This window comes from Phacochoerus africanus, chromosome 7 (assembly GCF_016906955.1).
Source record: "Phacochoerus africanus isolate WHEZ1 chromosome 7, ROS_Pafr_v1, whole genome shotgun sequence".
Taxonomy (NCBI): domain Eukaryota; kingdom Metazoa; phylum Chordata; class Mammalia; order Artiodactyla; family Suidae; genus Phacochoerus; species Phacochoerus africanus.
Window position 1 is genome coordinate 63,738,661 of NC_062550.1, and position 18,309 is coordinate 63,756,969.

General features: G+C 43.2%; 1 protein-coding gene across 2 annotated transcripts in view; it reads right to left on the bottom strand.

Annotated features, from left to right (window-relative positions):
- The window catches only part of BORCS5 (BLOC-1 related complex subunit 5), a 103,780-nt gene that overhangs the window by 20,130 nt on the left and 65,341 nt on the right, over positions 1-18,309 (bottom strand). For both annotated transcript variants that reach the window (XM_047787523.1, XM_047787522.1), the window contains exon 3: positions 9,927-10,084. In XM_047787523.1, coding sequence (XP_047643479.1) covers positions 9,927-10,084 — 158 coding nt within the window. The remainder of the gene's footprint in view (positions 1-9,926; positions 10,085-18,309) is intronic.

Sequence of the window (18,309 nt, forward strand, 5' to 3'; positions counted from 1 at the left end):
AAAAGCTTGAGTGTTTCTTAAGAGTTCTGGCCATGGCACAGCAGGTTAAAGACCTGGTGTCATCTGCAGCAGGTTGGGTTGCCACTGAGTCTCAGTTTCAATCCCTGGCCTGGTATAGAAGGTTAAAGATCTGGCGTTGCTGTAGCTGTGGCAGAGTTCACAGCTGTGCTCAGATTTGATCCCTGGTCTGGGAACTTCCATGTGCCATGGGTGCAGTCTCAACAAACAAAAGCTTGAGTGTTTCTTAAATCACTTGTTTTTCATCTATAAGGGATGAAAATCAAGTGAAATTTACCATGGAAGCTTGCACCAACTCTTGGGAACGCAAAGTTGGGCTAAAGATACATTTTAGGAATATAAATTCACAGATGACACTGATATTCAAAATGTATCTCAAAATTTAGTATAACCTTGAGCACACAGATAGACTATATTCCCAGTCTCCTCTGGAGTTGCCTGTAGCCATGTGACTGAGTTCTGGCCTAAACGGTGTGTGACACAGGTTTAGTCCAGAAGAACCTCCTAGCTATGCTATTCCACCCTCTTTTCTCTCTGCCAACCAGATCCTCTCAGCAAGGTGGCCCTGGGTGCAAGAGCCACAAAATGGGAGGAGCCTGAGTCCCTGAACTCAAAGGAGGAGTCACCTGCTAACAGGAACATCCACCTTGAAATGAGCAAGAAATAAACTTCTGCTGCATTTGAGCCATTACACAGTTTGTGTCTATTTATAGCTATAGTCTAGCCTACTCCACCTAAAAGAACTCTCATAACCTTTATTTTCTCTAATAGAATAAGAAAGCTTACCAGTCACTATGACAAAAATATTGACATAATTTAAGAAAATATTAAGTTTTTCATTTAACAAGCATTTACTAAATTGTTACAATGGGCCAGGCACCTGCTAAGCACTGAGGCAACATTCAAATGCGCAAAAATTCCTGTTTTTCTTCACTGAAAGAGACACAGGACAGAGAGTATCTCTTCCTGGGCCTACTGCCGCCGCTATAACCCAAGTGTCCTTACTACTGCTCACTCTCTGGCTTACAGACTGCAGGTCCTCTGGCTTTCCTCTTGTGAAGAAAGGCTGAAGGGGCCTCTGATGCTGCCCACCCAGGCAGGTGGGAAATGAGCTGGGCGGGGGGAGTGGGACGGGGGCTCGAGGACTTGGCACGTGTGGCCAGTACTAGGAAAGCTGGCAGACCCAGCTGTCCAGGGGCACATCTGGGGCAGGTGAACTGGGGGGTGACGGGGCTGCTGTTCACACATGTTCCTATGTCAGTGTCCGGCACCTCAATGGAGGTTAAATCTCAGAGCAGTCAAATGATTGGGTTTTGCTCAGGCTTCGCCAAAAACCACAAGCCTACATTTCCAAAAGGCAAGTAATAACCTAGACTGGGCCCTCTTCCAGGATTTCTGCCTTTTGCTGGGACAGCGCTGGTGTAAAGGAAGTGTGGGGCCAGGCCCGAGGAAGTCCTGGCCGGCATACTGTACAGCCAGACGAACCACAACAAGCCAAGCCCCCACCTGTATTTCCTGCCACTCACAAGGCCAGTTGTATATCTTACCTAAGAGAAAGGTTGCCCAAAGGACAAGAAGGGGAGACAACTCTAATTATGCTCCAAGGGTTCAACCTGAAACTCACACCAGAGTAACTTGTAAGATAGAAACACAGAACGTTCCTGAAATGCCTTGCCCTCAGTATTTCAGCCCAAAGAGGCCCAACATTTCTATGTTCTTGTCAAAATTTACAGCTTTAAACACATGCTCCCAACCTATTTTATAATTTGAAGTTAAGCAACCAGTGACCAATGCCGGCACATGCTTAAAAGCAGCAACAGGAGGAGTTCCCTTGGGGTGCAGTGGGTTAAGGATCTGGCATTATCACCACAGCATCTTGGATCACTGCTGTAGCATGGGTTTGATCCCTGCTCTGGGAACATCCATATACTGCAGGCACAGCCAAAAAAAAAAAAAGGCAGTAACAGCAATCTCACAATGTTGTCATTTAGAGGAGACTCCTCCGTTCAGGGTGGCAGGCAAAGAGGAACTGCCTCACCTGGCCAACGGTTCACACGAACCAGGCTTTTCATTGAAGGGGCTCAGAATGAACACTAGTGCCAGTTCAGACACTGATTCTCTGTGCAAACCATGAGAAGCTCATTTAACCTTGGTCAGCCGCTCCTCCAGCCCCATGGGAGGAAACACGGTAGAGGAAGTCAGGTCAAACGCTTGGAAAATGGCTCCAGCTGGGTCTTAAACATTACAGTACTGTCGGCTGAAAGAAATCCTTGTCCAGCTCTGTGTGCAGGCCCTTGAAGGGTAGTTCACCCCTTCCAACACGAGTTGAGTGCCTACTGCATGAAAAAGGAATAAAAACACCATGATAAGATTCCACAGAAGTAGAATATAAGTAGTATGGTAAAGCAGAAAAGAGGACAGGCAATCAAGAAGCTTCATCTTAGTCATGAACTGGAAGAAAAACCTTGGGCAAAATCCCAAATAAATTCAGGGATCTGTGGTTTCTTTATTTGTGCAACGAAAAGGGCTGAATTAGAGAATCTGGAGGGTCTCTTTATAATCCCATGTAATCATGTGGCTTTCTTTTATTTATTTATTTATTATTTATTTTTTTATTACTCAAATGAATTTATCACATCTGTAGTTGTATAATGATCATAACAATCTAATTTCACAGGATTTCGTAATCATGTGGCTTTCTAAGGATTGCAACGCTTATGTGTCCAGCTGAACCCATTCAAAGCCTCATGTTGGTTTATGCTAGATGGCATGCTTATCAACACATCTAATGATGAAACACACAAAGGCTACCAGAATCACTCATGAATTTAATCTCAAGGCCCTTAAGCAAGTACACAGTAACTAACAAAATTAACCTAGCAGCTGCGTTTTAGCTAAGAAGGTATTCTCAACTGTGAACTCAGTTACCCTTTGACAGCAACTAGAGAGAGGCAGAAACATGACCCAGGTCAGTGACAAGAGCCACTCCACATGTCTCAACCATGCGTCTCTTGGGCTGTATATGTGCCATCTGCCTTCCTCCCCAACTCTCACCACCTCTGCTGCCCCAGGGAAAGCCTCTACATTTGGAGGATGGGTGTTCTTTTCTCCTTTACCTTTCAGTAACCCCGATTACAATGGCAGATGTGCCCTAAAACTGAAAGTATCTGCCTGCCAACTTGAATCCTTAACAAGAAAAATGAGATATCACAGACATCACTGACATGATAAGAGGTGGGGCATCCACAGCCTAGAAGCAGAGGGATAATCATGTGCCACCATCTAGTTTCACATTTCTCAAGATCCACGCTCCCCAGGACTCAGTTTGCTCTTCACAGAGCAGAATAAACAGTTAACTACAAAAATTCCAGAAAGCACATCTGTGGCATGAAAGAAATCGTGCAGGGCTTGAAGGAAACCAAACGGGGCTAAAAATTATCTGTCTTGCCTCCACTTCGTTCTTTGGCATACTTGGGTTTGCTGACAGTACAGCTTAAAATAAGCCAATATTTAGGATGCTACTGGTCTCAGGAAACTTTATACAGGCCAGTTCATAGCAAAAAGGTTAGGCTCTCCTCTTTTAGTCATTATTATATTTAAAACAGTAACAAGAGCTAATAACATAGTGTTTACTCTCAGGCAGATAGAGCCCCATACTCTACGTAGAGTAACTCATTTAACCCTCAGGAGAACTGTTCTGAGATGAACTACTATTCTTATCCCCACAAAACAGAAGAGGAAGCTGACACAAGAATCAAGTAACTTGCTCAGGGTCACCACACAGCTAATTCAAGGCAGTGCCAGGGCTTGAACTCAGGCAGTGAGGCCCTGGAGTTCGCACTCAGAACTACTCTGCAGACATGCCCACGGAATCCAGGTCCAAGTTTTCCTACCTGGACTAAGCACTCAATGAGTCCTGCCCACAACGTACTATGTACCCAATAGTCATGCCCAGCAAATGACCTCCCCTCTTCTTCAGAAAGAAAACACAGGCTCCTTGGGCATGACTGAGCTGTGCCAGGTCTCCTTTTCTTAAAAATCTGCCTAGATCTCCCATGGTCTCTCAAAACAAATGCCCTCAGGGCTCTAAGTCCCCCGCTCTCGCTGCCTAGGAGACCTCGCTCTCAGAATCCCTGTCTATTCTGCATCTTCCATCTCTTCCCCCTTACCCATAAGCACATTCAAACACACCATCTGCAAAAAAGCAAAAAAAAAAAAAAGCAAAAAAAAGCAAAAAAAAAAAAAAAGCAAAAAAACTCCACAACAACAACAAAAAACCCTAAGCTTTCTTTGATCTCCATCCACTTTTTTTAAGGACCACACCTGCAGCACAGGGAAGTTCCAAGGCTATGGGTCAAATCGGAGCTGCAGCAGCCAGCCTGCACCACAGCCACAGCAATGTTGGATCTGAACTGCATCTGGGACAACACCAGATCCTTAACCCAACGAGCAAGGCCAGGGATCAAACCTGCATCCTCATGGATACTAGTTGGATTCATAACCCACTGAGCCACAACGGGAACTCTCAATCTTGTTTTTGTTTTTTTGGGTTTTTTTTTTGTTTTTTTTTTTGCTTTTTAGGGCCGTATCTGGAGCATATGGAGGTTCCCAGGCTAGGGGTCCAATTGGAGCTACAGCTGCCAGCCTACGCCATAGCAACATCAGATCCGAGCCGCATCTGTGACCTACACCACAGCTCAGGGCAACACGACTGAGCGAGGCCACTGAGCGAGGCCAGGGTTGAACCTGCAACCTCATGGTTCCTAGTCAGATTTGTTTCTGCTGCACCATGACGGAAACTCTGGACTCTCAATCTTCATTCACTTTTAGTTCTATAGTTTTAGTCACTATCTCACTCTGTGACCACAGATAAATTGCTTACTTTCTCTAACAGGCTTTCTGCATCTAAATAAGGAGGGCCCTGAACCAGAAGATCGCTGAAGTTCTTCCATTAAAAACACCTGTGGTTCAAAGCTCCCACCGTGGCTCAGCAGTAATGAACCCAACTAGTATCCAGGAGGATGTGGGTTTGATCCCTGGCATTGCTCAGTGGGTTAAGAATCCAGTGTTGCTGTGAGTTTCGACAAAGGTTGCAGGTGCAGCTCGGATTCCGAGTTGCTGTGGCTGTGATGTAGGCCGGCAGCTGCAGCTCCAATTTGACCCCTATCCTGGGAATTTACATGTATCTCGAGTGCAACCCTAAAAAGACAAAAGACAAAAACAAAACAACAAAAAAACACCACTTGTGCTTTTTTTTTTTTTTTTTTTCCTCAGGGCTGTATCTGGAGCATATGGAGGTTCCCAGGCTAGGAGTCCAATCGGAGCTACAGCTGTTGGCCTACACCACAGCCACAGCAAGCCAGACCTGAGCTGCATCTTCAACCTATGCCACAACTCATGGCAATGCTGGATCCTTAACCCGCTGAGCGAGGCCAGGGATCAAACCTGCAACCTCATGGTTCCTAGTCAGATTCATTTCCGCAGCACCACGAAGGGAACTCCCAGCCGTGGTTCTTAATGGAATGATTTCTTGAAACAAGTTTAGTTTCTCCACTGTCCCCTTAAGCCCCAAAGATCATTGTCTACTGAGAGTGTCAGCTGTTCCCCCCGCCAGTGACACACTCTTCTTTCTCCCCATTCATTTCCCAAATCACGGTTGTCCTTTCAGACCTAGCTTCAGCCTCACTGGCTCCAGAATTTCCTGATCTTTCACTCTCAAGAGAACTTCAGTGTTGAACCCCAATTGGGCACGCACCATCCATGGCACTGCATCTTCTGTCTTTCTGTTCTGTGCATCTTTGTTCCCTTACCCAGACTAAGTGCTCAGGGGGCAGGGACCAGTCATGTTTCTCTGTAACCCTTAAAGGACCTCACATGAAGTCAGTCGGTGACAGATGCTCATCCATGCTGGCTGGCTGACCGGGGGTCATCCTGAAGCCACTGAGGAAACTAGTGGTCAGTGTACATTACAAGACTCTGAGTATGAAGACAACCACTGGCTTCCACTCCTCTCTTACACATGCATTTGTAAAACACACTTTTCATTCAAGAGCACCATCCAAATTGGACAACAGAAGAGCTCAGCTGACCCCTTGATTTTCTATCTGAATCAGAAACGGTTACAGCCATCTTTCCACTTGATCCAAATGACCACAAGCGTGGCGGCTGTCTGGATCTCTGGTTGATCCAGGTTCTACTTCCAAACACACATTCTCCACAGTTATGAAGTTCCCTGACTTTTCAACATGTATAGCATTATGTTACTTCCTCACACTTGCAACCAAACTTCCAGGAAACATCTGGAATAATATCAGAGAGTTGGTGTTTGATCAAAACTACATCCTCTGCTTTATTCATTTGGAAGTGACTCATTTTGACCCTTCGGTTTGAAACAAGCTCAGATGGATGTATGCGTCTCAGGGGTTGGCCAGCACATGCCAACAGAGACGGATCTCCAACAGACCCTAAAACAGGGCTCAGCCCCTCAGGCCTAAGAGAACTGAGGCACTGTGCTCTGCGTGACAACAATCCTGGGTCACTACCCACTGCTCAAACGGAATCCCAAGGCTCCACCAGCAGAACTTTAAGCTCAGTTTCACTGTGTTACACGAATGCGCCACAGCCCTGGTGCTGAGCTCCAGTCACACGTGAGAGTCTTCCAGAGCATCTTCATGAACACCAATGCCCAGCTTCTCCCTCCCCACCTACCAGCCTTCAAAGATTTCCGTCTAGTTGGTTTGGAGTGAGACCTACACATCAATGTCTTCCCAAAAGCACCTCAGCTACACTGAATGACTTAAGGTCTGACTGCTAAATATTTGGAGTATAATATAATGGCACCGTGGCTGTGTTTTTGAAAAGAAGTCTTTTGTGAGTGGAAAAACTGGTGAAATTTAAATAAGGTCTCCATGTAGTTAGCAGTAGAGAACCAATGTTAATTTCCTGGGCTAAGGTTTTATAAGATGCTCATTTTAGAGAAAGCCATGTCAGAGGTATACGGGAACTCTCTGAATTCTTTTTTGTGACTTTTCTCTACATCTGAAAGTAATGCCAATTAAAAAATTTTTTAAGACAAGTCCTTTATCTTTAAAGATGCATACTTAAATATTCATGAATGAAACGATATGCCTGAGATTTACCGCAAAACAGACTAGCTGGGGAGGCGGCAGGGACTGAGCGGGAATGTGGATGACACAGGAGTGCTGATGTCTGTAGTAGCCGAGCGAGGACAGGGAGGGTCATGGGATTTGTCTACTTCAGGTTATAGTAAAGCATAAAGTTTTCCACCACCTATATTAGAGGAAAATAATCCCAGGTGATTCCAACACGCATTCAGGGCCAAGAAGCTCTGCTCTCTGGAGTCTTGAAAATGTGGTCAAATGAGGGGCTGTGTCTAATACCATCAGCTACCAAATACTTTATTTGGCTCTTTTTCAGTGAGTTAGTCACTTAATCTTTCTGTACCACACTTTCCTGAACTATAAAATGACAGATACGGAGTAGAGGACTTTTCAAACAGAAGACGAGAAGCATTAAAACATGAATTTTTTCTAGAATCGTCTGAGAGCTGATGTCACAGTTCATTTCCAGCACAGTCAAAAACGGTAAGATCTTATGTCTTCAAAAACATTTCCCAACGCATGCTCTAAAAAAATACCACCTGTATAAGATGTCAACAGATGTTACCTAAGATAAGGGTTCTGAAATAAGTTTAAAAACTTATTCAATAAGTAAAGAAAACTGGGTTTCTTTAATGGAGAATTCATAAGAGCTTTTAGTGAGACAGTAGGCTTTATGACTTTCCAGGGGTGGTGATGAAATACGCAAAAAGCCTCACCTTCCTTACATGGAACTGGTTTCATACAACTTTTTTGGAAAACAGTGCTTTAGACCAGTGGTTCCTGAACCCCAGCTAATGGAGAATGGCATTAGTAACATTTGCTAAGTTTACTAAAATGATTCACAGACCACATCCTAGACCTACCGGAGGGGAGAGGAGAATTCAGTATCAAAACAAACAAAACTCCAAGTGATTTTAATGCCCAGTCCTATTTGGGGCTTAAAGCTGTCAATCATAATGCAGTAAAATAAGTATAATATCTGACAGATCACATCAGTGGCATCCAATATAAAAGGTCGTATTTAATGATCTTCCAGATGAAAGCATTTAGCCCATGAGAGAAGCATCTATGTATACAACAGTTCATGAAAAGTAAGTACTAAAATACTGGAGGTGCAGGCAAATTCATTTATTATTAAAAATTTTTTTAAAAAATTTTTGTCTGTCTTTTTAGGGCCACACCAGCAGCATATAGAAGTGCCCAGGCCAGGGGTCCAATCGGAGCAATAGCTGCCGGCCTACGCCAGAGCCATAGCAATGCCAGATCCGAGCCGCATCTGCAAACTACACCACAGCTCATGGCAATGCCAGATCCTTAACCCACTGAGCGAGGCCAGAGATTGAACCTGCAACCTCATGGTTCCTAGTCAGATTTGTTTCCACTGCACCACAATGGGAACTCCGGTGCTGGCAAATTTAAAGCTATCGATATAACTAATGACTACTTTGTAGTCCTGAGGGTGTAGTGCGTCTATTACTAACTGCTCATTAATTTGCAGTGATGCTCCACCGTCTACTTGTGTATTTCCTCACGCCCATCTTCTCTCGCCAGGGTCAATGACCAGGACTGCTCTGTTAAACTCCAGGGAGTGCCATTTACATAAGTGGTTTCCCCAAGGTACACTCTTGACCTTTTCTTTCTTTTTAAATGATTTTTATCTTTTTTGACCTTTTCTTCATATGACATTATTTTGGGGTATCAGAATAGAAGTCCCTTCTTAAGTGAACACTTTGGAAAATGTATTTACTGACACCTTGGTGCTCCCAGAGTTGTGTCATGTGGTGGCCCAGTCAGTGATTTATTTAAATGCCTAAAAGAAGTACCTACTTACTGTAATTCATAATTACTCAACATGTGTACCATGTTCTTTCATTAACTAAGATTTTTCTGGTTTGTTTTTTTGTGTTTTAGGGCCACACCCGAGGCATATGGAGGTTCCCAGGCTAGGGGTCTAATCAGAGCTACTGCTGCCGGCCTACACTACAGCCACAGCCACGCCAGATCTGAGCTGCGACTGCAACCTACACCACAGCTCACGAAGGATCCTTAACCCACTGATCGAGGCCAGGGATCAAACCCGCAACTTCATGGTTCCTAGTGGGATTCGTTTCTGCTGCGCCACGATGGGAACTCTTCATTTACTAAGTATTTTCACATGAATTATCTTGCATCTTCCCTCACAAAAACACTGTGGGTTAAGGAGGCATAATTGTTCCCCTCCAGCCAATAGGAATCACTGAGCTTTGTCTCTAACACAGTGGAAAATACAACTGAGGGAGCTGTCAGGGCTCCTATTCTCAAAGAATCGAACACTCCATTGGAAAACAAAATATAAATTGCACACGGGAAAGAGCTGAAGTCAGTTCAAAGACATGTTAGCCAAAGCAAATCAGTCTGGCAGGACTTCTCACATACTAGCAATAGTTAACACTTACTGAGCAATTTAATCCTCTCTCAACCCGTGGGGTAGGTTCCTACCCTTTTTCAGATGAGGAAACTGAGACCAAGAGCAGTTAAGTAACTTGGCCTGAGCAAGTAAGTGGTGAACCAGGATTCAGACTCCAGATGAGTCTACTCCATGGACCGCTCTTTTTCACTATCACATTTTCCTGCTGAGAAAGACAATCTTCCCAAAGCAATGGGGACAAATGTCAAGACATTTAGATAGAAAATGACGGCTTCCCAGCAAGTTGGGATCCCTGGCTCTACTGCCCATCAGAAATGGACTCAGGAGCCACAGGGAATTGCAAGAATGGATCAGCAGTGATATTTTCTCACAGTACATACCTCTTTGATTCGCTTAACCAAAGCGTTCTGGTCAAAGGCCACGGCCTCTGCACACTGATGGAGGTGATCCTGGTAGCGGAGGCAGAGCTGCAGCACCTGCTGAGAATCCAATTTCTCCAATTTGGTGTTTGTTGGGGATGTCTGGCCACTCAGTAGCCCTTCAAGCAGAAAAAAAAAAAAAAAAAAAGGATCCAAAGAAATGGAATTACTGATAAACTTATAAACAAAGTAGTTTAGTAACAAGTGCAGTGAACACGGTAGGAGACTTAAACTTAACCTTTCATCTTTTGTCATATGCTAATGACAATCACACGACTGTAATTTTTGGAGCATCTATCATGTGCCAAGCACCTGGCAAAGTGCTTTTTCATACTCATAATTGCCCAGAAGAGTAAACTATTATTAGTCCCATCTTACAGGTGAGGAACCCAAGACGCCGAGGGGTTAAGTAACTTTCCTAAAGTCACAGAGTAAGTGGTTTCTCCAAGACAGAGCTCCTGACCTTTTGGCACCATTTTAACATATCGGGAATATAAATCCCTTCCTGACTGAAAAATATGGAAGATGTACCTACTTCATTTCTTTTGCTAATTCAAACTTTTGTCTGAGAAACAGAAAAAAAGAAAACATACACAGAAACTGTTAGGAGGTGCAAAAATGAAAATATTTAAAAGGTGAACAGTCCGTCCATTCGCTAACATGCCATAAGCCTCATTCTTTACATTTTCTTCCAACATCAGTTTAGTTGAACAAAAAATGAATTCCCTTTAAATTTGAATAGGACATTATATTTTCAAAGGCTTTCGTACGGGTCTATTTTACCTTTAAGGTGCGTAGACCAGGATAATTACTAGTATTTACAAAAGATGAATTATCAGTAAAAGAGGCTACACGACTTGCTCAGGGTCACACAGCAAATTCCCAACTTTGGTTTGACTTCTGGTCACATGCTTCCTACCAATCACGAACTTTTTGGTGTTAGGACCTCTCCCACCCTCTCAAAAATTATTCAGGACCCCAACGAGCACTTGTGTATATAGTTTAAACAAATATTCACCTGTTAAAATTAAAATTGAGAAAATTCTTGAACATTAAATCATGTTAAAATTTGTCTTTTTGAATTTTTTTTGGCCATGCCCTCAGCATGCAAAAGTTCTTGAGCCAGGGATCAAACCCATGCTGCAGCAGTGACAACACCAGATCCTTTAACTGCTAGGCTACTAGGGAACCCCGTGAATATGAAATCATTTAAAAAATATAATAATAACCCCATTACATGTTAACATAAATATTTTAAGGAAAATAACTCTTTTTCAAAATAAAAAAGTGAGAAGAGTGGCACCAGTTTACAGTTATGAAAGTCTTTTTTTTTTTTTAATAAAATTCTGTTGTTTTAAGTGACACAGTCTATGTACTTTGATGGCAGCCCTAGCAAACTAATATACATGCCTATGAACTTCCCCTTCTGTGCCACGACTTTTTTTTTTTTTTTTAGGACTTCACCAGAGGCCTATGGAGGTTCCCAGGCTAGGGGTCCAATCAGAGCTGTAGCAGCCAGCCTACACCACAGCCACACCAGATCCGAGCTGTGTCTGCAACCTACACCACAGTTCACAGCAATGCTGTATCCTTAACCCACTGACCAAGGCCAGGGAATCAAACTTGTGACCTCATGGATACTAGTCAGACTGGCTTCCACTAAGCCACTACAGGAACTCCTCTACGCCACATTTTATTTATTTATTCTTTTTTTTGGCCACCCCATGGGATATGGAGTTTCCAGGCCAGGGAATCAGATTTCAGCTGCAGTTGCAACCTACGCCACAGCTGCAGCAACGCAGGGTCCTTAACCCACTGCCACTGGGCTGGGGATGGAACCTGTGACCTGGCACTGCAGAGACGCTGTCAATCACATTGCACCACAGTGGGAACTCCTTGAAAGTCTTTTAAGTGTCTGCTTCATAGTAAACAGTTGGGTTCCCATATCTGCTTCTGCATTTACTCTGTTGCTATTTCACATCACGCAGCCTCTGAAAAACTCCACTGTCCACTTGTAAAAGAATGAGAGTAACAAGCAAATGTCTAGTATTCCTATGAAAAGAGTTTTAACTTCAGAAAATCCCTGCCAGGGTCCTGGGGATCTCGGGGACCCCCCTCTCACAGGCTGAGAGCCAGGACACTCGCTCTAGAGCCAACGGCACAGCGGGGATACACCAAAGTATGACAACAGTGCATGTACTGGGCACCATCAAGATGGACTCACCCATATCAAAACTTGTCTTGGGAACCCTTCCCCAATCCTGCCCCCCACCCACCAATGTCAAACCTTCACTAGTTCTGAGGAATTGGGGCCTAAGCCGGATCTTTTCCCCCTAAACAGGCTATAGGCTCGGCTATCTGGTGAGGCTATCAAAGAATCCTCTCAACTCTCCATCTGGCCTGACAGAGCACAGGCTGCATCCCAGGCAGCTCCCTGTCCCACACACTCCACTGCCAGCACAGGGGCGCTCCGTGGCTCTGCTGCCAACCCCAGCACAGGTAAGCACCAGGAGCTTCCCTGAACCTGCTTCCTCGGAGGAGCTTTCAGTGAGGCTGGTACTCGCAAAAATAAGGTTTTTTGTTTGTTTTTATTTTGCAATTTTTGTTTTGGTTGTGCCTGTGGCATACAAAAATTCCTGGGCCAAGGATCGAACCTGAGACATGGTAGTGAAAACACCAAATCCTTAACCACTAGGCCTCCAGGGAAGTCCTGAGGATTTATTTTTTAATTTGAATTTTTTATTGCGATCTTATGTATAGGATCTTGTGTATCCCTTTACCTAGTTTCCACTAAAGGTAACATCTTGTAAAACTATACTATAAAATCACAATCAAGACACCAACACTGAAATAACCCACTGATATGATTCAGATGTCCCCACCTCACTTATACTGGGGTGTGTGTGTTTAGGTCCGTATAATTTTTTCACACGTGCAGGTTTGTGTATCTACCGCACAGATACTGAGCCATTCCACCATCACAAAGATTTCTTCTGCTGCTTTTTTGTTTTTTGGCCACACCTGTAGCGTATGGAAGTTCCTGAACCAGCAGCAACCCAAGTCACAGCAGTGACAACACCAGATCCTTAACCCACTGAGCCACCAGGGAACTCCTGCTGCCTTTTATAATCACATCCACCTCTCTCCCATGCTCAACCCTTAGCATCCACTAATCGGTTCACTGTTTTTCAAATGTTGTCATTTCAAAAATCTTTAAAAATGGAATAATCCAATATGGAACTTTTGGGCATTGACTTTTTTCACCCAACATAATAACACCTGAGAGATTCATCTAAGTTGTTGTAAGAATCAATAGTTTGTGGCTTTTATCTCTGAGTAATATTCCATGGTTATGTGAATGCCAGAGTTTGGTTAACCATTCACCTACTGAAGGACATCTGGGTTGTTTCCAGTTGTGGTTGTGCCTGTGGCATACAGAAACAGGGGCTATTACAAACAAAGCTGCTATGCACAGTCGTCGTACAGGTTTTTGTGTAAATGTCAGTTTTCCTTTCGCTGGGATAAATGCCCAAAGGTGCAGTTGCTGGCTTGCATGACAACTACATGCTTAGTTTTATAAGAAACTATCAAACTGTTTTCTAGAGTGCCTGTAACCAAAAAAATGGGTGATTTTTCAGATCACTAAAACCTCCCGACGAAATTATCAAGGGCTACCCTGCTACTAACAAAGTTCCAGGAATGCAGACTTGGGAAGAAAGGCAACTAAAGCTTTTTGCTGCCAATCCAGGACTGAAGTAGAAAGATGGTGGAGGCACCGTGGAAAGAGGCACCGTGGAATGATTCTGTGCCATCAAAAGTAGGCCAGCAAATGCAAAGGCCATAAAAGAAACACTGATAGATCCGGCAAGAGAAAAAAATCAAGACCCCTCACGGCAAAAACAGTGTAAGTTAAAAAAACAAAAAACAAACAAATAATTAAAAAAAAAAACCCTGCAAAAGATATTTGGGACGCGTATCATAAAGGGTAAGCTTTCTATTAGACAAAGAGCTCCTAGAAATTGGCAAGTAAAAATCAGCAAAGATGGACAAAGGATAAGAATGGCATTTCACACCAAAGGAAATACCGTGCCTCAACTCTAGAAAAGATGCAGAACCTCACTCATAAGAAGAGAAACAGAAATGGAAATTTCTCTGCAAGCCCTTTTCACCCATCAAATTGGTAAAAGTCCAAAAGTATGATTAAAAACTCTGTGGGTGGAATTATGAGGAAACAGACATTGCTGATTTGTGTGGAAGTTGTTAACGCCTCCATAGAGGGTGATCAGGCACAGATATCAAACTTACAAATGCATGAACCCGCTAATGCAGCAATTTCTCTACTAGAAATTTATATACACATTAGCACACATGCTCAATGACCTATAATTATATATAAGATTATTCATTGTAGCAGTGATTGGCATAGTAAAAGATGAGCAAACACCTCAAAATCCATTAAAAGAGAGCTTGCTAATTAGTCAAGCAATTTACATTTATAAATAGTATTCTATGATCATAGAAAAGTACATACTCACATGGAAAAATCTCCATAAGGTATTAAGTAATAAAAGAAAGGTAATATAGAATAGTGTAGAGAGTGCACGACCATTATGTAAAAATTGGGGAGGGCTATAAGTAAATAAAAACATGTTATATTTACTTATAGTGACGTAAAGAAACTCTGGACTGACATACAGGAATTAGACAGGAATTAGACAGGTGGAGAAGAACAGCAGGGAGGGACTCTTTCAGAGTATACTTTTAACATTTTTTTAGTTGTATGAATCTATTTTCCTTTCAAAAATGTTTACAGAAATAGGAGTTCCCACTGTGGCACAATGGGATTAGCAGTGTCTCTGCAGCATCAGGACACAGGTCCAATCGCCAGCCAAGCACAGTGGGTTAAAGGATCAGGTGGTGATCCGGCTTGGGGATCCGATCGCTGTCCTGGGCACTCCATGTGCCGCAGGGTGGCCAAAAATGAAAGAAACGTGTTTGCAGAAACAAAGTAATTTTAACAACAAAAAAAAATGGCTAAGGTCTTTCCCATCCATCATTAAGTCATGTCCTCTTGGGCATTCTCTCCTCTTCCCCACCCCAAGTATCCCCAACTCTCTGAGTCAAAACCAGTTTCCTACCTTCCACACTCACCAAGGTCTATGTGGCTGAATGAATAACCTTAAAACAGTATCTATTCCAAGGAGGTTAAAAAGCCTCCAATAAACTGTGAGCTGGTAGAGGACACGGGGCCATGCTTTACTTACATGTAATTACACGTCATTTAGCATGTGTGCTAATGTGTATATAATTTCCTAGTAGAGAAACTGCTGCATTAGAGGCTTTATGCACCTGTATGTAAAAGGCTAGGTTAAGAGGATGCAGTTCTATTGCTGGGATTTCGAGAAAAGAGTGAGTGGGAAGACTTTAGGAGGAAAAATGGCTTCTCAGGGTCCCTACTCTGTCTTCTCCACATTTACTTCAGGGGGAGGCCTGGTCTCAGCCCGCCTCTGCTCCTCCGAGGTGAGCAGAGCCCTCACTGAAGAGGGGCGAGGAGGAGAGCTAAGGCCCAGGCCCCACACACCAGAGGGCTGAAGCTGGGGGCCCAGAAGCCAACTTAGGTTCACAAACTAAAACCCTTACTCTTTCTCCGAATGAAAAGGGGGCTGCCAAGTCTAGGAGGCACCCTACAGTGTTCAGATTAAGCTGCTCAGCCAACTCCAAAGTCAAAGAAATTACACCTCAAATCACCCTTAAAAAAATCACAATTGTACCCTCCCCTAAATCACTTTAAAACAAAGTCCAGGTACACAGGGCTTTTCTGATAACAGTATCAGAATGTGCTTCTTAGACTCACAGGAATCTCTGAAAATCTGCCACAAAGACTGCTCTAGAACAGAGATGGAGCAGGACAAAGAAAGCTGCCACTTTGTGGCTTCTACCCATGAAGCCTCAAAGCTATGGCAAGCCAGGCCCATTCTAGAGGCAATGAGGACAAAGTTTTCCCATCACTCTCGAGTGTCTCGAACCCATCACCCTGATTTTGATGACGGAACCACCCTTAATCTTCTGATTAAAAAAGGAGGGACAGAAAGCTGGGTAAATTTAGAAACAGTGAATTTTTCATTTTCAGGAGACCACAAACTGCCAGCCCTCCAAATGGTTTTCATTCTGAATGCAAGTTAAAAGTTGGTTTTTAGTCTGAATGCATGCTAAAAGTTCTTTAAAACTGTACGTGCTTTAAATGAGATATGTATTTTCCTGCCCTCCCAACCCCTACCTGTCTATAGCCAGCCAGCTCCCCTCATTTGCACTACCTGCCTGGCTTATGGGGGCCTCTAGGCTTACTCTCCATTTTGACTCTTATTTACCAACTCTAATACCAACCGAAACCCTTCACTTAGGCAACAGGGGAGTGAACTCTCTATTGCCTTGAAATTATTTTTTGTATATACATTTTTTGGGCCGTTCCTGTGGCATGTGGAAGTTTCTGGGCCAGAAATTAAAACTCAAGTCACAGCAGCAACTAGAGCCACTGCAGTGACACTGCAGGATCCTTAACCTGCTGAGCCACCAGGGAACTCTTATTTTTTGTATAGGTTTATAAATGTGCTTTATGGTGAAGAGTTTTTCTTCTTTTACTTTTTATTACATAAATTTTCAAACATAGAAAAGAAAAAATAGATACCCAAATACCATCTAGAAGCAACAATGAACATTTTATCATATCTGTCATCTTTGTGTTTTCCTGAGCCATTAAAAAAATTAGACATTATGACACTTCACTCCTAATACTCTAGCCTTCCGTGAGTTTATGGTTAGTTTTTCACATTAAATGAAAGTTTTCTAAATCATGTCTTCTTTCCTCTGCTAGGGACCAGGGCCATTACCCTCAATTTTCTAATTCTTCTTTAGCTTAAAACAGTGATGCACACAAAAGAGAAGTTTGAGTTAAAAACCTGATCTAACAGATTCTGTATTTGCAAATGGCAAATACAGGAGACATTTCCTAAGACCCTATTGAAACCGCTTTGTTTATACAGGAATGGAACGAGGGCTCCAGGGAATGTGTGAGGACCAAGACTGAGCATTACACAGGCCCAGCAAATTGCCGTCTGTACCTACCTCTTTGTGTAAACTGGTGAGTGGAAAAACCATCAGGGTTAGAAATTTGGAAAATATTTTGCTGAGCCATCTTTTTCTTTCTGAAATGTCAGGTAGGAAAAAAAAAGGTTTTCTGAAGTACAGTTACAGAGCCATATGGGTATTAACCTATACTATTAACAAACTGAATTCCTTAACTTTTAGAGGCTTAGCTAGTTTCAGGACTAGAAATGAGTACTGTGAATAGCAAGGCTCACACATGGTAAATGGTATAACGAGCTCCATTTCCCGCCACAGAATCTGACAAAAGTTACTGTGAAAGGGAGTTCTCTTGTGATGCAGCAGGTTAAGGATTCAGCATTGTCACTGCAGCAGCTTGGGTCACTGCTGTGGCATGGATTTGATCCCTGGCCTGGGAATTTCTGCATGCCTCAGGTGCAGCAAAAAAAAAAAAGTTACTGAGAAGGTACAATTAAGCAACGGATTAAAAAAAAAAAAAGAAAAGCAATTCCCTACAAAACTAATAAGGGATCTTTGACTCTATTGATCATAATACATTTCAAAGTTAAAAGCACATAAGCCATGTGTGTTACTGACCTAATATAAACTCTTGTTATCAAAGGCACTCTCTCCTCTTCCCTTAAGAAAAGGGAAACGTCTAAAAATACCCACCCAACTTGGACAGGACCTTCTGATGTGTGTGATATATTCCTTTAGGATATTTAGAAAAAAAGGTGCACACCATGCTGGCTCCTTTAGGAACTTTTACCTTCAACTTTTACATTCTGAGAAGATGGCAGAATAGGAAGTACCAGGAATCTGTCTTCCCATCTAGACAACAAGTTGCCGCAGAGGCACACCAATCTCACCGAGAAGCAGCAGCCACACAGAATGGCCACCATCATTGTTTTGATTAATATATGTGGCAGAAGAGACTACAAGTTCAGACAACCCCAGTACAACAGCCACCCTACCACGATGCTCCCTTTGGAGAGAAACAATGTTTCCAGTAGCTCCCTGCTAAGGGTTTCCAATAACTACCTAACCAATAAAGAACCTCCTCAATGAGGTAGCGCTATAGACAGAATGTCTCCCCCACCCCAGTTCCCATGCTGAAACCTAATCCCTAATGTGATGGTATGAGGAGGCAGGGCCTTTGGGAGGTGAGTAGGTCATAAGGATGAAGGTGTCATGAAAGGGGTTAATGCCCTTATAACAGAGACCCCAGAGGTGTAGCATATTG